Below are 21,228 nucleotides of genomic sequence, written 5' to 3'. Positions count from 1 at the left end.
TCACAGAACGGGACCGCCGAGTGCTGAAGCACGTAAAAATAGTCTGTCCTCTGTTGCAACACTCACTACCGAGTTCCAATCTACCTCTGGAAGCAAGGTCAGCACAAAACAGTTAGGCGGGAGCATTATGAAATAGGTTTCCACGGCCGAGCAGCAGCACAAAGCCTAAGGCCACCATGCGCAATGCCAAGCATCTGATTTTTATTTTTTTATTTTTTATTTCACCTTTATTTAAACAGGTAGGCTAGTTGAGAACAAGTTCGCATTTGCAACTGCGACCTGGCCAAGATAAAGCATAGCAGTGTGAACAGACAACAACACAGAGTTACACATGGAGTAAACAATAAACAAGTCAATAACATGGTAGAAAAAAAGAGAATCTATATACAATGTGTGCAAAAGGCATGAGGTAGGCAATAAATCGAATAATTACAATTTAGCAGATTAACACTGGAGTGATAAAACATCAGATGATCATGTGCAAGAAGAGATACTGGTGTGCAAAAGAGCAGAAAAGTAAATAAATAAAAGCAGTATGGGGGGTGAGGTAGAGTGGTGTAAAGCTCATCGCCGTGGAAAAGTGCAGTGGAAAAGTGTTCTCTGGAGTGATGAATCACGCTTCACCAACAGGCAGTCCGACGGACGAATCTGGGTTTGGAAGATGCCAGGAAAACGCTCCCGGCATGTTGGTGTTCTGGGGCTGGTTTTCATGGTTTGGGATAGGCCCCTTAGTTCCAGGGAAGGGATATCTTAACGCCACAGCATACAATGATATTCTATTGAACATCTTTAGGACGAATTGGAACGCCAGCTGTGGGCCTAATCACCCAATATCAGTGCCCAACCTCACTAATGCTCTTGTGGCTGAATGGAACCAAGAACCTGCAGCAATGTTCCAACATGTAGTGGAAAGCCTTTCCAGAATAGTGCAGGCTATTATAGCAGCATAGGGGGACCAGCTCCATATTTATACCCATGATTTTGAAATGATGTGTTCGATGAGCAGGTGTCCACATACATTTGGCCATGTAGTGTTTATGTGGTCTGCGTCTTGATTCATGGCTGCGCACCACTTTGAGTAGAGCACTCAACTTTTCAAGAGTTTCCCAATTCTCCTAAGTCTCCCACAGTCATATCTGTCAACGCAAACTGTACCATCATCTAACTCCAATGACTACTGATGTTGTGTAACTGTGGAGGCTCCTCAGAGGAATAGGAGGACCACCCTACTCAGTGGTCTTCAGAAAATACCAAAATACCTAAAGTTATGCTTTAATAAAAACGATGCTACACATACTCACATCACCAAATACCTGATTACCTAAAACACACTATTGCAATGAAGGTGTACAGAAGTCTCAACAGGACCCTCTATGGTAGCACCCTGGTGTAGCCGGAGGACAGCTGTTTTCCATCCTCCTCTGGCTACATTGACTTCGATATAGAAAATAGGAGGCTTGTGCACCAGACTTACTTCCATAAACCTACATGGTAGTTCTGATGGAGACCACCCAGAACCTCGATGTGAATGTGGATAAGATCAAGTAATAATTTGTCAACAGAACCATCAATAACGATTGTGGTTGAATGAGAATGGACTGTGTGGTTTCACTTGCTATAGAGATATTCATTCTTTATCATAAATGAATCTTTGAGAATGGATGTAATAGATTATACATTCTGTCATCTAATTTCAAATTAATTGTTTTCAAATCTAAATCTTTCCAACAAAACATGGTATCCAGCACTAGATTTGACTCCACAAACACTCTCTACACCGTATATAACTCTGAATCTAAGAACTCAGAATTTTTCTTTAAAAAATAGAATTATATAATGTTGCTGACAACTTTCATCATTTCTAAGATCATCATCAGATCAATGTACAAGTGAATGTCATAAAAATATTCAAGATCATACTGAAACATATGCTTTCTCAAGACCATAGAATTGGCCTCATGTGCAAAAGATGACAACTTATATGATAGTCAGATGTATAGGAGCATGCCAGATCAGATCAGATCAAGTTAAAAGACACAGAAAACAGAATGATGGTGTCTGCAAGTCAGAGCATCTTTATTGTATTCACAATGGGGTCTGTTGTTGGTGTTCCATCCAGATGTAGTAGAATATGTTGTTCTGGAGGTGTTAACCATAGAAATAGAATTACCAGAAAATAAATCCCCATTCAAGTCAATTTTCCATGATGGGTGTCTGAGGGGCTATAGCCATTCTAGAAAGTATAGACGGACGTTATGCACATCTTAAACTAGAGTAAACCAGAACTGGCCTAAAGAAATTACACAGATAACGAGGATAGGGATTTTTCATCTGACGAAGACTTTGTATAAATTGAAATTTTGTATTTTAGGTTGCATGAACAAAGCACTGTGGAGCAGTAATATTCCAATATTCCACTCTCATTTCCTATACCCATTATAGTAATTATATTTCTATGGGGTTAACCCACTGCTTGCAGCAGTGCTCGCTGTGTGTGTGGGACCTTAACAAGCCAGTTTGGTTTCACTTGAGGGGACAACATTTCCATCCACTATTTCCGCTTCGATGATCACCACATTGCCTTTGGTGGAGGAGCTGGGGCCAGAGCCGGAGGAGCTGAGGCCGGAGTTGAGGCCGGAGCTAGAAGAGCTGATGTGGGAGCTGGAGGAGCTGTGGCCAGATTTCGAGGAGATGAGGCCGAGGCTGTGAGGAAGGGAAACCCATGGTTAGCATAGTTAGCATCTATGATCATAATAAGTATCTATTAAAGGTCACATAGCAGTAAATTCACGTCAAAAGTAACAATGGCTCATATTAAGGTGAACTTAAATTAAAATTGTTTCTAAAGTCAAATGTTGAAGGAGACATTCATTCATTTTCACTTGTTTCAAGGACCCTTGTCACCCGTCTTCCCATCCTGCCTTACCCGCTAGCCTCTCCATCCAGCAGCCTCCTGTACTCAGCGATCTCCATCTCCAGGCGTGTCTTGATATCCAGCAGCATCTTGTACTCCTGGCCCTGACGTTCCATGTCGCTGCGGAGAGACACTAGCTGCTCCTCCAGACTGGTCACTTGGTTCTGGAGGCGTCCCAGCTGCATGGAGTAACGGCCCTCCGTCTCCGCCAGCGTGTTCTCCAGGGAGCCTTTCTATTGGCCGGGAGAGAGAGAGATGATGCGTCAAAAACTGGGGGAGTAGGTTTGGAATTTGGAATGTTTACTGTCATACTGAAAATGCTAAACACGGCTGCTAGAATCTTGACTAGAACCAAAACATTTGATCATATTAGTCCACTGCTAGCCTCTCTACACTGGCTTCCTGTTAAGGCAAGGGCTGATCAAGGTTTTACTGCTAAACTACAAAGCATTACATGGGCTTGCTCCTACCTATCTTTCCGATTTGGTCCTGCCGTACATACCTACACGTACGCTATTGGCACAAGACGCAGGCCTTCTTATTGTCCCTAGAATTTCTAAGCAAACAGCTGGAGGCAGGGCTTTCTCCTATAGAGCTTCATTTTTATGGAATGGTCTGCCTATCCATGTGAGAGACGTAGACTCGGTCTCAACCTTTAAGTCTTTATTGAAGACTCATCTCTTCAGTAGGTCCTATGATTGAGTGTAGTCTGGCCCAGGAGGTTGAAGGTGAACGAAAGGCACTGGAGCAACGAAACGCCCTTGCTGTCTCTGCCTTGCCGGTTCCCCTCTCTCCACTGGGATTCTCCACCTCTAACCCTATTACGGGGGCTGAGTACCTGGCTTACTGGTGCTCTTCCATCCCGTCCCTAGGAGGGGTGCGTCACTTGAGTGGGTTGAGTCACTGACGTGAGCTTCCTGTCTGGGTTGGCACCCCCCCTTGGGTTGTGCCGTGGCCGAGATCTTTGTGGGCTATACTCAGTCTTGTCTCAGGATGGTAAATTGGTGGTTGGAGATATCCCTCTAGTGGTGTGGGGGGCTGTGCTTTGGCAAAGTGGGTGGGGATATATCCTGCCTGTTTGGCCCTCGACCCCCCTGTCTCAGCCTCCAGTATTTATGCCGCAGTAGTTCATGTGTCGGGGGGCTAGGGTCAGTCTGCTATATCTGGAGTATTTATCCTGTCTTATCCTGTGTCCTGTGTGAATTTAAGTATGCTCTCTAATTCTCTCTGTCTTTCTAACTTTTCTTTCTTTCTTTCCCTCTTTCTCTCGCTCTCTCGGAGGACCTGAGCCCTAGGATCATGCCTCAGGACTACCTGGCCTGATGACTCCTTGCTGTCCCCAGTCCACCTGGCCGTGCTGCTGCTCCAGTTTCAACTGTTCTGCCTGCGGCTATGGGACCCTGACCTGTTCAACGGATGTGCTACCTGTCCCAGACCTGCTGTTTTCAACTCTCTAGAGACAGCAGGAGCGGTAGAGTTACTCTGAATGTGATCGGCTACGAAAAGCATACTGACATTTACTCCTGAGGTGCTGACCTGTTGCATCCTCGACAACCACCGTGATTATTATTATTTGACCCTGTTGGTCATCTACGAGCATTTGAACATCTTGGCCATGTTCTGTTATAATCTCCACCTGGCACAGCCAGAAGAGGACTGGCCACCGATTATAGCCTGGTTCCTCTCTAGGTTTCTTCCTAGGTTCTGGCCTTTCTATGGAGTTTTTCCTAGCCACCGTGCTTCTACACCTGCATGTAACCTAAACTGTGGTCCTTGGTCAGATGTTTGTAATTACAGCTCACCATGCTGAGCTGTGACTGCAGTTCGGCTTCCAGGCCCAGCAGTGTGCGACGGATATCCGAAATCTCTGACTTTGAGGTCTGGAGAACCTCTGTGCTGGACGCCACCTCCTGGTTCAACGTCAATGTCTGTAAAACACAATAAGTGGTCAATCATCACAAGAACAAACCAACATTTTAGCTCATGATAGAATGTGACAACGTTACCAACTAGAAGTAAAGGAACATCTACACCATGAATATAGTTTAGGGGTTCTAGAGGTTCTACCTTGGTCTGGAACCAGGACTCCAGGTCGCGCTGGTTCTTGGCATTAACAGACTCGTACTGCTCCCGGATCTCAGCCATGACCCTGGTCAGGTCCTCCTGTGGTGCTGCGTCCACCTCCACATTGATCTGTCCAGTCATCTGCGTCCTCATGGCAAGCAGCTCCTGTGGAGTAACACATAGGGGTGAGTTTAAAGGATTAAGAAGTGACTAATCTCTGCCTGATGGTAACAACTTGACCTGCCCTCTGTCTTCATTATACATTTGAACACCCTTGCTTGATACAGATGTGCTTGAAAGCCAGTAATGGTGTTCTAGTGAAGACCCATAGCAGGTTGACATGGTCAATCGATGTAATACATTAAGAGACTGTATGGATATGTTCCATCAGCCCACACCCACCTCCTCATGGTTCTTCTTGAGATAGATGAGCTCCTCCTTCTGCCCCTCAATCTGCATCTCCAGGTCAGATCTGGCCATGGTCATCTCGTCCAGCATCCTCTTCAGCCCGGCGATGTCCGCCTCCACTGACTGACGCATTGCCAGCTCGTTCTCATACCTGAGAGATAGAGAGAGCTTAGGTCAAAGAACTGCCTGAATGTGTTCCTCTGTGAGAATAGCAGGGGGGTTATAGATTCTAGTATTCCATTAAGTTTAAATATCAGAAAGTAACACCAGGCTTCTGATATGTCTGTTGGGGGGGTGTGGTTATGGTGGAGCTGAAGGGTAATGTCATTTGGTTTCCTTTTTTATAGATTCAACACAAAATGTAATAAAAAACAGTATGAGGGTTTTTACAGATTTGGTGTTATTCCATGTGGTTAATGTAATGCACCAGCAGTGTACTGTATCTGTGGATGGTGTTGGGTGTACTTACTTGTTTCTGAAGTCGTCTGCAGCGAGCTTTACGTTGTCGATGTTCAGATAGATGCTTCCGTTCAAGCAGTTGGCAGCCTGGATCTGAGAGGTGGAGGATGGCAAAACATTCAGGATGGGGTATGCATGGAATTTGTCACAAATGCAGTGCAAATTCTTGGTTGAATCAATTATAACAAATGTATATAATTTAGCATTTTCTAAAAGTCATATTAATTTCCCTATGAGTAACTTGTTGGAAAAACAATCTGATGACGTGTACACCCTGTACCTGTACTCTCTAACAAAGAATAACATTTTCACAATGCAGACATGATCATGTTTTGACATACTGTGATGTCATCATTGAGTGCTCTTACCATCTAGGAGACATATCACATACCTTTTCCTGCAGGTCGGCAATAGTAGCGTAGAAGCCAGAGTAGTCGCGAGCGCTGGGGGACGTCTTGTTCTCAACGAACTGACGGATCTTCAGCTCCAGCTCGGCGTTGGCTGCCTCCAGCGAGCGCACCTTCTCCAAGTAGGTGGACAGGCGGTCGTTCAGGTTCTGCATTGTGGCCTTCTCATTGGCCGACACATGGAGGTCGGCTCCACCGCCGCCACCACCACCCCCACCCCCACCCATGCCAAAACCATAACTGCCACCGCCGCCGCCAACCCCTCCAATGCCGCCCCCACCTCCCCCCATGCCAAAACCATAACTGCCACCGCCGCCGCCAACCCCTCCCATGCCGCCCCCACCCCCACCCATGCCAAAACCATAACTGCCACCGCCGCCGCCAACCCCTCCAATGCCGAAACCATAACCACCACCTCCTCCACCGGAACCAAACGAGGAGCTAGAGATGCGCACCCCAGAGCCTCCTGCACCTCCATACACACTGCCGCCCCTCATGGCAGTGATGCGGCATCCTCCACCGCCACCACCACCCATCGAGGAGAAGCAGGAGGAGCCCATACCCATTCCACCTCCACCTCCAGACCTCATGGACATGGTGCCCCCTCCGCCTCCACCGCCGCTGCTGCTGTAGGACATGCTAGATCTGGAGAAGGACATGGCTGCTGAGAGGGAGTCTGCCTGCCTGGGATGAGGAGAGAGAATGTGGTGCACGGCCCAGCCACTGTTCCCTTTTTATGCTGCACAGGGCGGAATGAGGGAGGGAGGTTGGGAGTAGGACATCGGTGGGAGATGAAGAAGGGAGGAATAGAGAAGGGAGGAATACAGAGAGGTATTACGTCATGTAGAGCAGGGCAGGGCAGGGCTCTTCCACCCACTTTGACAACCTGCTGGCAAACGCCAGGATGCAGAAGGACATGGTGTGCCAAAGACACACCAGAATGGCTTTCCAAGAGGTGTTGAGTATTCCAGGGTGGTCCAGTCTCAGTCCAAAAACAATGGATAAATGTTGCCATAAATCAGAAAGGTGCCGTCAGTCAGGTTACATTGGCGTGTTCACACAAACAAGGTGCCAGGCCAGTGCAATTAATTGAGGTAAAAGCAATTAATCTGAACGCATTAATCACTACCTGCCCTCCAGGACACCTGCACCACCCGATGTCACAGGAAGGCCATAAAGATCATCAAGGACAAAAACCACCCGAGCCACTGCCTGTGCACCCCGCTATCATCCAGGAGGTGAGGTCAGTACAGGTGCATCAAAGCAGGGACTGAGAGACTGAAAAACAGCTTCTATCTCAAGGCCTTCATACTGTTAAACAGCCCCCACTAACATCGAGTGGCTGCTGCCAACATACTGACTCAACTCCAGCTCACTTTAATAATGGAAATTGATGGAAATTGATCAAAAATGTATCACTAGCCACTTTAAACAATGCCACTTAATATAATGTATATGTATATACTGTACTCTATATCATCTACTGCATCTTGCCATCTTTATGTAATACATGTATCACTAGCCACTTTAAACTATGCACTTTTATGTTTACATACCCTACATTACTCATCTCATATGTATATACTGTACCCTATACCATCTACTGCATCTTGCCTATGCCGTTCTGTACCATCACTCATTCATATATCTTTATGTACATATTCTTTATCCCTTTACACTTGTGTGTATAAGGTAGTAGTTGTGGAATTGTTAGGTTAGATTACTCGTTGGTTATTACTGCATTGTCGGAAAAACATTGATACTGTGAACCATCAGATCCTCCTCTCCACCCTCTCCGAGTTGGGCATCTCCGGCGCGGCCCACGCTTGGATTGCGTCCTACCTGACAGGTCGCTCCTACCAGGTGGCGTGGCGAGAATCTGTCTCCTCACCACGCGCTCTCACCACTGGTGTCCCCCAGGGCTCTGTTCTAGGCCCTCTCCTATTCTCGCTATACACCAAGTCACTTGGCTCTGTCATAACCTCACATGGTCTCTCCTATCATTGCTATGCAGACGACACACAATTAATCTTCTCCTTTCCCCCTTCTGATGACCAGGTGGCGAATCGCATCTCTGCATGTCTGGCAGACATATCAGTGTGGATGACGGATCACCACCTCAAGCTGAACCTCGGCAAGACGGAGCTGCTCTTCCTCCCGGGGAAGACCTGCCCGTTCCATGATCTCGCAATCACGGTTGACAACTCCATTGTGTCCTCCTCCCAGAGCGCTAAGAACCTTGGCGTGATCCTGGACAACACCCTGTCGTTCTCAACTAACATCAAGGCGGTGGCCCGTTCCTGTAGGTTCATGCTCTACAACATCCGCAGAGTACGACCCTGCCTCACACAGGAAGCGGCGCAGGTCCTAATCCAGGCACTTGTCATCTCCCGTCTGGATTACTGCAACTCGCTGTTGGCTGGGCTCCCTGCCTGTGCCATTAAACCCCTACAACTCATCCAGAACGCCGCAGCCCGTCTGGTGTTCAACCTTCCCAAGTTCTCTCACGTCACCCCGCTCTCTCCACTGGCTTCCAGTTGAAGCTCGCATCCGCTACAAGACCATGGTGCTTGCCTACGGAGCTGTGAGGGGAACGGCACCTCAGTACCTTCAGGCTCTTATCAGGCCCTACACCCAAACAAGGGCACTGCGTTCATCCACCTCTGGCCTGCTCGCCTCCCTACCACTGAGGAAGTACAGTTCCCGCTCAGCCCAGTCAAAACTGTTCGCTGCTCTGGCACCCCAATGGTGGAACAAACTCCCTCACGACGCCAGGACAGCGGAGTCAATCACCACCTTCCGGAGACACCTGAAACCCCACCTCTTTAAGGAATACCTAGGATAGGATAAAGCAATCCTTCTGACCCCCCCCCCCCTTAAAAGATTTAGATGCACTATTGTAAAGTGGCTGTTCCACTGGATGTCATAAGGTGAATGCACCAATTTGTAAGTCGCTCTGGATAAGAGGGTCTGCTAAATGACTTAAATGTAATGTAAATGGAACTAGAAGCACAAGCATTTCGCTACACTCGCATTAACATCTGCTAACCATGTGTATGTGACAAATAGAATTTGATTTGATTTGACTATATCATCTATCATACAGTACATGGCCAAAAGTAGGTGGACACCCCTTCAAATTTGTAGATTTGGCAATTTCAGCCAAACCCATTGCTGACAAGTGTATAAAATCGAGCACACAGCTATGTAATCTCCATACACAAACATTGGCAGTAGAATGGCTTTAATGAAGAGCTCAGTGACTTTCAACGTGGCACCGTCATAGGATGCTACCTTTCCAACAGGTCAGTTTGTCAAATGTCTGCCCTGCTAGTGCTGCCCCAGTCAACTGTAAGTGATGCTATTGTGAAGTTGAAACCTCTAGGAGCAACAACGGCTCAGCCACGAAGTGATAGGCCACACAAGCTCACAGAACGGTACCACCGAGTGCTGAAGCGTGTAAAAATAGTCTGTCCTCGGTTACAACACTCCCTACTGAGTTCCAAACTACCTCTGGAAGCAAGGTCAGCACAAAACAGTTAGTCTGGAGCTTAAAGAAATAGGTTTCCACGGCCGAACTGCCGCACAAAAGCCTAAGATCACCATGTGCAATGCCAAGCTTCGGCTGGAGTGGTGTAAAGCTCACCTCCATTGGACTTTGGAACAGTGGAAACGTGTTCTCTGGAGTGATGAATCACGCTTCACCACCTGGCAGTCCGACGGACGAATCTGGGTTTGGAAGATGCCAGGAGAAACGCTACTGGCCCTAATGCATAGTGCCAACTGTAATGTTTGGTGGAGGAGGAATAATGTTCTGGGGCTGGTTTTCATGGTTTGGGATAGGCCCCTTAGTTCCAGTGAAGGGAAATCTTAATGCCACAGCATACAATGATATTCTATCGAAGACCTTTGGGATGAATTGGAAAGCTGACTGCGAACCAGGCCCAATCACCCAACATCAGTGCCCGACCACACTAATGCTCTTGTGGCTGAATGGAAGCAAGTACCCGCAGCAATGTTCCAACATCTAGTGGCAAGCCTTCTAAGAACAGTGGATGCTGTTATAGTAGCAAAGGGAGGACCAACTCCATATTAATGCCCATGATATTGGAATTAGGTTTTTGACGAGCAGGTGTCTACATACTTTTGGCCATATCATTTTGGGTGGCAGGTAGCCTAGTGGTTAGAGCATTGGGCCAGTAACCGTAAAGGTTGCTGGATTGAATCCCCGAGCTGACAAGCTAAAAGCTGTCGTTCTTCCCTGAACAAGGCAGTTAACCCACTGTTACCCAGAAGGCCATCAATGTAAATAAGAATTTGTTCTTAACTGACTTGCCTAGTTAAATAAAGGTTACATTTCAAAATAAAAAATGTAGTGTATATGTGGTCTGCATCTTGATTTATGGCTGTGCACCACTGTGAGTAGAGCACACTACTTTTCAAGAGTTTCCCAATTCTCCTAAGTCTCCGACAGTCATATCTGGTAAAACTAACTGTACCATCATCTAACTCCAATGACTACTGATGTTGTGTAACTGTGGAGGCTCTTCAGAGGAGGAATATGAGGACCACCCTAGTCAGTGATTTCTGAAAAATACTAAATATTTACAAAATAAAAAGTTATGCTTTTTAGATAAAACCATACCAAATATACTCACGTCACCAAACGTCACCTGACGTCACCTGATTTCCTAAAACACACTTTCACAATGAAGGTGTACAGAAGTCTCTACAGGACCCTCTATGGTAGCACCCTGGTGTAGCCGGAGGACAGCTGTTTTCCATCCTCCTCTGGCTACATCGATTTCAATACAAAACCTAGGACGCTCTTGCTCCTGACCTACTTGCATAGACATACATGGTAGTTCTGATGGAGATACATTCTGTCATCTAATTTCAAATTAATTGTTTTCAAATCTAAATCTTTCCACCAAAACATGGTTTCCAGCTCTACAGTTGACTCCACAAACACTCTCTATACACTATATAACTCTGAATCTTTTATCTTTTATCTTATCCAGAGCAACTTACAAATTGGAAAGTTCATACATATTCTTCCTGGTCCCCGGGTGGGAATCGAACTCTGGTCCCACCGTGGGATTTGAACCCACAACCCTGGCGTTGCAAGCGCCATGCTCTACCAACTGAGCCACACGGGACCACATTTTTTTATTTTTTATTAATAGAGATAGAATTATATAATATTGCTGACAACTTTCAACATTTCTACTATCAATATTTAAATGTTTTTGCCTAGTATTAAACTAAGTACAAGTGAATGCCATAAATATATTCAAGATCATACTGAAACATATGCTTTCTCAAGACCATAGAATTGGCATGTGCAAAAGATGACAACCTATATGATAGTCAGATGTATAGGAGCATGCCAGATCAGATACATCAAATTGAAAGACACAGAAAACAGAATGATGGTGTCAGCAAGTCAGAGCATCTTTATTGTATTCACAATGGGGTCTGTTGTTGGTGTCCCATCCAGATGTAGTAGAATATGTTGTTCTGGAGGTGTTAACCATAGAAATAGAATTACCAGAAAATAAATCCCCATTCAAGTCAATGTTCCATGATGGGTGTCTGAGGGGCTTTAGCCATTCTAGAAAGAATAGGAGAATGGAATTCACATGTTAAATTAGAGTTAACCAGAGCTGCCCTTAGCAAATAAGACAGACAATGAAAATAGGGATTTTTCATCTGACGAAGACTTTGTATAAGTGGTAACGTTGTATGAACAAAGCACTGTGGAGCAGTAATATTCCATGTGCTGGCCTCTTATTTCCTATACCCATTCTAGTAAGTATATTTCTATGGGGTTAACCCATTGCTTGCTGCAGTGCTCGCTGTGTGTGTGGAACCTTAAGAGGTATGTTTGGTTTGTCTTGTGGAGACAACCTTGCCATCCACTATTTCCTCTGTGACGATCACCACTTTGCGTGTGGTGGAGGTGGAGGAGCTGTGGCCGGAGATGGAGGAACTGACACCAGAGCTGTGGCTGAGCTAGAGGAGCTGACGTGCGAGCTGGAGGAGCCGTGGCCGGATTTCGAGGAGCTGAGGCTGTGAGGAAGGGAAACTCATGATTAGCATAGTTAGCATCTATGATCATAATATATATCTAATAAAAAGTCACATAGCAGTAGATTCATGTCAAAAGTAACCATGGCTCATGGTAAGGTCAACTTCAAATGAACATTGTTTATAAAATCAAATGTTAAAGGAGACATAAATTCATTTTCATGTGTTTCAAGGTCCCCTATCACCCCTCTTCCCATCCCACAAAGATGTAACACTCTCCTCCCACATCCCTGTCTGTCTCATTGGCCCCCCTCTGTCCAATCGCTTCCTGCCTTACCCGCTAGCCTCTCCGTCCAACAGCCTCCTGTACTCAGCGATCTCCATCTCCAGGCGTGTGTTGATGTCTAGCAGCATCTTGTACTCATGGCCCTGGCGTTCCATGTCGCTGCGGAGGGACACTAGCTGCTCCTCCAGACTGGTCACTTGGTTCTGGAGGCGTCCCAGCTGCATGGAGTAGCGGCCCTCCGTCTCCGCCAGCGTGTTCTCCAGGGAGCCTTTCTATTGGCCGGGAGAGACAGAGATGATGCGTCAAACTGTGGGAGTATGTTTGGAATTTGGAATGTTTACTGTCATACTGAAAAGTTAGCTCTAGTGATTGAATGGGAAGGCATATAGATGTTAGATATAGTAATGGAGTGGTGCCTGGCTTCAACAACTTGAGGGATAGTGTTAGAGTCCAGGTGAAAGTGATATACTTGAGGGATATTAGAGAATGATGAAAAAGTCAAATGTTGATTATTGATAAGTTGCAGAAAGTTGTGTAAGTAATGTCCCCTAAACTGTGGTCCTTGGTCAGATGTTTGTAATTACAGCTCACCATGCTGTAATTGTGTTAAGCAGCTCACCATGCTTAACATAAATGTGCTTGAAAGCCACCACCACCCCCTCCCATGACGAAACCATAACCGCCACCACTGCTGCCACCCCTTCCCATGCCCGAAACTTTAACCGCCACCACCACATGTTAGTCGAGGTCATTTGTAAAGTGACTATGCAGAGATAAACAGCAAGTAGCAGCAGTATAAAAACAAAGGTGCAGGAGGCAGTGGGGGTTGGGGGGTCAATGTAAATAGTCTGGGTTGCCATTTGATTAATTGTTCAGCAGTCTCATGGCTTGGGGGTAGAAGCTGTTAACTTGTTGTCAATATGGGGGCGCTGTTTTCGCTTTGAAAAAATCGTGCCCAAATTAAACTGCCTCGTACTCTATTCTAGATCGTACAATATGCATATTATTATTACTATTGGATAGAAAACACTCTCAAGTTTCTAAAACCGTTTGAATTATATCTGTGAGTAAAACAGAACTGATTTTGCAGCAAACTTCCTGACATGAAGTGAAAAATCTGAAATCGAGGCTCTGTTCCAGGGCCTTCCTATTCATTTGCTTGAAATCTATGGATAAACATGCACTTCATACGCCTTCCACTAAATGTCAACAGGCAGTGGGAGGTGGAATGGGGTGTCTAGCTTGATCTGAGGTCGAACAAGAGCTCTTGGAATGACGTGACCACTATTTCATTGTCTTCGAAGGCGCGGGAAGGACATCAGCATTGGCTTCTGAAAAGCGTTCGGTATAAACGGCGAATATCTCCGGCTTTGATTTTATTTGATACATGTGATAATATCATCGTAAAGTATGTTTTCTCAATATAGTTTTATCAGATTATTCAACGTTTATCGGGAGTTTTGGAGTTTTCCGTTCTCTGCGTTGGGTGAAGATGGACATCTTCGTGCCACTTGGCTAGCTAAGGTTGCTAATTCGACAGGAGAAGAGGACATTCTAAAACCAAACAACAATTTATTCTGGACAAAGGACTCCTTGTACAAGATTCTGATGGAAGCTCAGCAAAAGTAAGAACCATTTATGATGTTATTTCGTATTTCTGTGGAAAATGTTTAGTCGTATTTTCCTTCCTTTTTGCGGGCGCTGTCTCGCTATAACGTAAGCTGTTTGTTATGGTAAAGTTATTTTTCAAAATCTAACACGCCGATTGCATTAAGAACTAGTGTATCTTTCATTTGCTGTCCAACATGTATTTTTTAGTAAAGTTTATGATGAGTTCTTTGATTAGATTAGGTGACTGTCCAAAATTTCTCCGGAGATTCTGGTCAATCGATGCTACATATTCACAATGTATAACCACGGTTTGCAGTTCAAAATATGCACATTTTCGAACAAAACATAAGTGTATTGTATAACCTGATGTTATAGGACTGTCATCTGATGAAGTTGGTCAAGGTTAGTGATTCATTTTATATCTTTTGCTGTTTTTTTGCCATCGCTACCTTTGCGGTAAATGAATGCGGTTGTGTGTTTGGCTATTGTGGTAAGCTAATATAATGCTATATTGTTTTGCTATAAAACACTTAAAAAATCTGAAATATTGGCTGGATTCACAAGATGTTTATCTTTCATTTGCTGTACACCATGTATTTTTCATAAATGTTTTATGATGAGTATTTAGGTATTTCACACTGCTCTCTGTAATTATTCTTGCTGCTTCGGTGCTATTTGTGATTGTAGCTGCAATGTAAAACTATGATTTATACCTCAAATATGCACATTTTCGAACAAAATATAGATTTATTGTATAACATGTTATAAGACTGTCATCTGATGAAGTTGTTTCTTGGTTAGTGACTAATTATATCTCTATTTGGTCGGTTTTGTGATAGCTACCTATGCGGTAAAAAAATTGTGAACATTTGCGGTTGAGTGTTTTGCTATTGTGGTTAGCTAATAGAAATACATATTTTGTTTTCGCTGTAAAACATTTTGAAAATCGGAAATGATGGCTGGATTTACAAGATGTGTATCTTTCATTTGCTGTATTGGACTTGTGATTTCATGATATTTATATGCTAGTATTTACTTGTGGCGCTATGCTAGGCTATGCTAGTCAGCTTTTTTACTGATGAGGATGCTCCCGGATCAGGGATGGTGATGAAGTAGAGGAGCCTTTTGGTCCAAGACTTTGCGCTCCAGTGTTGCTTGCCGAGAGAACAGTCTATGACTTCGGTTTCTGGAGTCTTTGACAATTTTTGGGGCCTTCCTCTGACACCGCCTGGTATATACTGTAGGTCCTGGATGTCAGATAACTTGGCCCCAGTGATGTACTGGGCTGTACGCACTACCCTCTGTAGCGCCTTACGGTCAGATGCTGAGCAGTTGCCATACCAGGTGGTGATGCAATCAGTCATCAACGCCTGTCCTTTTCCTTAAACTTAACAGTCCATTGTTGCTTCATAGTGTTTGTGATTTTATGCATAGACTCAGGTATCATTATATTAAGTTTCACACAACTTTATGCATCTTCCATCCACTGTAGTTGTCTGCAGTTTCAACAAAAGTAGTTTTCCTTCCATTGCCAACTTTATAGCACCATGGGATGAGTCATTCCTCCAGGCATCGTACCCCATGAGAAATCACCGCAGATGTGATTAATGATAGAACGTACTGTTCTTTTCCCTTGACACCTTGGCAAGGAATTTGGCATCTGCAGCGTGCAAGAACAAGCTATTGCTTGTTTGCATATTTCCATATAACCAGAGCATGCTCCAGATGTTGCCATTTGAGTCCCATGTTCTGTATGTGGGGAAAGTTGATTTGCATTTGGTTAAAGCCAACGAGCATTGCAGACGTTATGTTCTCATGTTAATGATTTGCATTAGAATGGATTATTGTGACATTGTTGGAGATGTTGCACTATATACAGCTATTGCCTTTAAGTCAACACGGTCTAACTAGAATATGTAACAAAAAAGTTACATTTAACCTTAGTAGGTAAATTGTCACCATAGCTGACATATTATTAACACGTAAGTTGCAGTGACATCTCACTTGGCTCACCATGTCATTTCTGTAAGGAACACGAGGGAGACAGAGAGCTGGTTTCAAGTGCAGGCCACAGCAGGTGTTTAATGTAAAGGACCATAGTAGGAGGCAGGTAGCTGGGTCCAGGGACAGGCAGCAGGTCATACACAGTGGGTCCAAAAAGTACAGGCAGGGAAAAGGCTAGTAATGTAGTCCGAGAGATCAGGAAATAGGTAGATAACAGGAAATCTGATAGGCTAAAGTACAGGGAAAAGGCGTCGTTAGTGAGGCAGGCAATACTATCATACATAGGAGGATTAAATCACGCGAAAACCAGCGCTCCAAATAGAAGTGTGTCAAAAACAAACAATAATTGGGTGCAAAGAACTGAACTAAATAGTGTGTGATAATGACATACAGGTGTGTGAATAGGTTATCAGAATTAGGGTGATTGGGATCTGGAGAGTGAGATGCGTCCAGGGGATCTATGTGTTTGAGAGTGTGAGCTGGAAAGTGGCCTGGGAAGTGAGCTGCGTTCAGGGGATCTACGTAAATGAGAGTGTGAGTTGGAAGCAGACGTTACAATTTGAACATGGACAATTGGGTGATATTTGGTTGAGATGTTGATCAATGAGATTATAACCTATATCCACCCATTCAAAAAGACAGACAAAAGTTTGTTGAATTCCCAATGTGTTATCACTATCCTTTAAACAATCCAAAACAATGGAAAAACATTGTTTGATTTTTTGTTTAGTTGTCACCTAAATGTGTTATATCTGCACTTTCAAACGTTTAGCACAAGGTTCAAATGGCAAAACAATGTCAAAAATGTTGTGTATTTGTACAACTCAATGTGTTGTCACTGTGCTTCATCTAATAGCACAACCAAATGAGCTGAATTGCAGTTTGCATTAGAAGTACATGGTGCAAGCAAGGGCGGACTAGAACCAGAAATGTGGCCCTGGTATTTCTGTTTTAAAGCTAAGTTCCTGCAATTCTACTTCGTTTAACATGACATCTATTGTTGGGTATGCTATTTCATGATAATAATTATGATAAAATGTAGTCTAGAGTAAATTGCACAGCCATATCCCACTCTTATCCCTCCATTCCCCACTTTCTTTCGTACCCACATTAGTGTTTTTGTGTTTTTGTGTTTTTGCCATGCTATGACATGGCAGTGTGCAATGTACTCTCATGACTATACCTGCACTCTGCAGACTTTTACAAACTCTCAGAAACGGACATCTTGGTGCTGGCGTGGGATCGAGGATTGTGGGAGGTAGGAGGGGAAGAGGTTCATGTGGTCCATAATAACCCTTTTCTTTTATACACTTCCTTGTCTTCACCATTAGCCTTTGCGACCTCAAAAATAAACTGTTGTGTCTGTATGTTGTTTCTAATGATTGGTGTTGATAATTAATATAATCACAGAAACCTGTATCTGGGTTGGTTCTTTCCATCAACACGTCTCCTTCTCCAGTAGGGGCGATAAGGTCCTAGACCACTGTTACTCTATCCACAAGCAAGCATACAAGGCCCTTCCTCGTCCCCACTTCAGCAAATCAGATCATGACTCTATACTCCTACTTCCTATCTACAAGGTCAAACAGGAAGTACCTGTGACACGCTCCATAGAGAAATGGTACCCCGAATCGGAGACTAAGCTACAAGACTGCTTTGCTGGCGCTGACTGGAATATTTTACGTTACTCAGCCGATATTTAATTCAATGTTGTTAAACCATTGCTTGCACCTTGCCATCCACCATTTCCTCTGTGACGATCACCACCATGCGTGTGGTGGAGGTGGAGGTGGAGGAGCTGGGGCCGGAGCTGAGGCCGGAGCTAGAGGAGCTGAGGCCGGAGCTAGAGGAGCTGAGGCCAGAGCTGGAGGAGCTGAGACCGGAGCTGAGGCCAGAGCTGTGGATGGATTTCGAGGAGCTGAGAAAGAGGCTGTGAGGAAGGGAAACCAATGATTAGCATAGTTAGCATCCATGAAAGTTGTAGAAAGTTGTAGAAGTAATGCCCCCTAAATGGTGGTCCGTGTAAATAATTAAGGCTCATCATGCTGAGCTGTGACTGCAGTTCAATCTCCAGGCCCTGCAGTGTGTGACAGATCTCCGAAATCCCTGAACGCAGCTCACTCCAGGCATCGTACCCCATGTGATTAATGATAGAACGTACTGTTCTTTTCCTTTAACACCGTGGCAAGGAATTTGGCATCTGCAGCGTGCAAGAACAAGCTATTGCTTGTTTGCATATTGCCATATAACCAGAGCATGCTCCAGATGTTGCCATTTGAGTCCCATGTTCTGTATGTGGGGAAAGTGCAGGGGATCTATGTGTTTGAGAGTGTGAGCTGGAAAGTGGCCTGGGAAGTGAGCTGCGTTCAGGGGATCTACGTAAATGAGAGTGTGAGTTGGAAGCAGACGTTACAATTTGAACATGGACAATTGGGTGATATTTGGTTGAGATGTTGATCAATGAGATTATAACCTATATCCACCCATTCAAAAAGACAGACAAAAGTTTGTTGAATTCCCAATGTGTTATCACTATCCTTTAAACAATCCAAAACAATGGAAAAACATTGTTTGATTTTTTTGTTTAGTTGTCACCTAAATGTGTTATATCTGCACTTTCAAACGTTTAGCACAAGGTTCAAATGGCAAAACAATGTCAAAAATGTTGTGTATTTGTACAACTCAATGTGTTGTCACTGTGCTTCATCTAATAGCACAACCAAATGAGCTGAATTGCAGTTTGCATTAGAAGTACATGGTGCAAGCAAGGGCGGACTAGAACCAGAAATGTGGCCCTGGTATTTCTGTTTTAAAGCTAAGTTCCTGCAATTCTACTTCGTTTAGCATGACATCTATTGTTGGGTATGCTATTTCATGATAATAATTATGATAAAATGTAGTCTAGAGTAAATTGCACAGCCATATCCCACTCTTATCCCTCCATTCCCCACTTTCTTTCGTACCCACATTAGTGTTTTTGTGTTTTTGTGTTTTTGCCATGCTATGACATGGCAGTGTGCAATGTACTCTCATGACTATACCTGCACTCTGCAGACTTTTACAAACTCTCAGAAACGGACATCTTGGTGCTGGCGTGGGATCGAGGATTGTGGGAGGTAGGAGGGGAAGAGGTTCATGTGGTCCATAATAACCCTTTTCTTTTATACACTTCCTTGTCTTCACCATTAGCCTTTGCGACCTCAAAAATAAACTGTTGTGTCTGTATGTTGTTTCTAATGATTGGTGTTGATAATTAATATAATCACAGAAACCTGTATCTGGGTTGGTTCTTTCCATCAACACGTCTCCTTCTCCAGTAGGGGCGATAAGGTCCTAGACCACTGTTACTCTATCCACAAGCAAGCATACAAGGCCCTTCCTCGTCCCCACTTCAGCAAATCAGATCATGACTCTATACTCCTACTTCCTATCTACAAGGTCAAACAGGAAGTACCTGTGACACGCTCCATAGAGAAATGGTACCCCGAATCGGAGACTAAGCTACAAGACTGCTTTGCTGGCGCTGACTGGAATATTTTACGTTACTCAGCCGATATTTAATTCAATGTTGTTAAACCATTGCTTGCACCTTGCCATCCACCATTTCCTCTGTGACGATCACCACCATGCGTGTGGTGGAGGTGGAGGTGGAGGAGCTGGGGCCGGAGCTGAGGCCGGAGCTAGAGGAGCTGAGGCCGGAGCTAGAGGAGCTGAGGCCAGAGCTGGAGGAGCTGAGACCGGAGCTGAGGCCAGAGCTGTGGATGGATTTCGAGGAGCTGAGAAAGAGGCTGTGAGGAAGGGAAACCAATGATTAGCATAGTTAGCATCCATGAAAGTTGTAGAAAGTTGTAGAAGTAATGCCCCCTAAATGGTGGTCCGTGTAAATAATTAAGGCTCACCATGCTGAGCTGTGACTGCAGTTCAATCTCCAGGCCCTGCAGTGTGTGACAGATCTCCGAAATCCCTGAACGCAGCTCACTCCAGGCATCGTACCCCATGTGATTAATGATAGAACGTACTGTTCTTTTCCTTTAACACCTTGGCAAGGAATTTGGCATCTGCAGCGTGCAAGAACAAGCTATTGCTTGTTTGCATATTGCCATATAACCAGAGCATGCTCCAGATGTTGCCATTTGAGTCCCATGTTCTGTATGTGGGGAAAGTGCAGGGGATCTATGTGTTTGAGAGTGTGAGCTGGAAAGTGGCCTGGGAAGTGAGCTGCGTTCAGGGGATCTACGTAAATGAGAGTGTGAGTTGGAAGCAGACGTTACAATTTGAACATGGACAATTGGGTGATATTTGGTTGAGATGTTGATCAATGAGATTATAACCTATATCCACCCATTCAAAAAGACAGACAAAAGTTTGTTGAATTCCCAATGTGTTATCACTATCCTTTAAACAATCCAAAACAATGGAAAAACATTGTTTGATTTTTTTGTTTAGTTGTCACCTAAATGTGTTATATCTGCACTTTCAAACGTTTAGCACAAGGTTCAAATGGCAAAACAATGTCAAAAATGTTGTGTATTTGTACAACTCAATGTGTTGTCACTGTGCTTCATCTAATAGCACAACCAAATGAGCTGAATTGCAGTTTGCATTAGAAGTACATGGTGCAAGCAAGGGCGGACTAGAACCAGAAATGTGGCCCTGGTATTTCTGTTTTAAAGCTAAGTTCCTGCAATTCTACTTCGTTTAGCATGACATCTATTGTTGGGTATGCTATTTCATGATAATAATTATGATAAAATGTAGTCTAGAGTAAATTGCACAGCCATATCCCACTCTTATCCCTCCATTCCCCACTTTCTTTCGTACCCACATTAGTGTTTTTGTGTTTTTGTGTTTTTGCCATGCTATGACATGGCAGTGTGCAATGTACTCTCATGACTATACCTGCACTCTGCAGACTTTTACAAACTCTCAGAAACGGACATCTTGGTGCTGGCGTGGGATCGAGGATTGTGGGAGGTAGGAGGGGAAGAGGTTCATGTGGTCCATAATAACCCTTTTCTTTTATACACTTCCTTGTCTTCACCATT

At 44.4% G+C, this 21,228-nt stretch overlaps 2 protein-coding genes and 1 non-coding gene across 6 annotated transcripts; all 3 read right to left on the bottom strand.

The window, feature by feature from the left end:
• Positions 1-2,110: 2,110 nt before the first annotated feature.
• On the bottom strand, positions 2,111-6,960 carry LOC129837453 (keratin, type I cytoskeletal 13-like). 4 transcript variants are annotated; one of them, XM_055903628.1, is made up of 8 exons: positions 6,668-6,960; positions 6,237-6,577; positions 5,856-5,938; positions 5,381-5,537; positions 4,982-5,143; positions 4,717-4,842; positions 2,927-3,147; positions 2,111-2,703 (listed from the first exon to the last, which is right to left on the bottom strand). In XM_055903628.1, the coding sequence occupies exons 1-8, from the start codon at positions 6,909-6,911 to the stop codon at positions 2,505-2,507; spliced, it is 1,533 nt and encodes a 510-aa protein (XP_055759603.1). In that variant the 5' UTR covers positions 6,912-6,960; the 3' UTR covers positions 2,111-2,504. The 4 variants fall into 4 exon arrangements, with proteins under 4 accessions (XP_055759603.1, XP_055759611.1, XP_055759595.1 ...); XM_055903636.1 differs by having other exon boundaries at positions 6,677-6,960; XM_055903620.1 differs by having other exon boundaries at positions 6,237-6,960.
• Positions 6,961-11,338: 4,378 nt separating this feature from the next.
• On the bottom strand, positions 11,339-11,411 carry trnaa-ugc (transfer RNA alanine (anticodon UGC)). Its single transcript has one exon. It is a non-coding gene; the product is annotated as a tRNA-Ala (tRNA).
• A 780-nt stretch (positions 11,412-12,191) lies between these two features.
• On the bottom strand, positions 12,192-20,181 carry LOC129835073 (keratin, type I cytoskeletal 13-like). The gene is made up of 3 exons (XM_055900433.1): positions 20,083-20,181; positions 12,620-12,840; positions 12,192-12,324 (listed from the first exon to the last, which is right to left on the bottom strand). Exons 1-3 carry the CDS (start codon positions 20,179-20,181, stop codon positions 12,192-12,194), a joined length of 453 nt encoding a protein of 150 aa, XP_055756408.1.
• Between the last annotated feature and the right edge of the window lie 1,047 nt (positions 20,182-21,228).

The sequence above is a fragment of the Salvelinus fontinalis genome, chromosome 3 (assembly GCF_029448725.1).
Source record: "Salvelinus fontinalis isolate EN_2023a chromosome 3, ASM2944872v1, whole genome shotgun sequence".
Classification (NCBI taxonomy): Eukaryota; Metazoa; Chordata; class Actinopteri; order Salmoniformes; family Salmonidae; genus Salvelinus; species Salvelinus fontinalis.
This window is presented reverse-complemented; position numbering and strand designations above follow the sequence as displayed.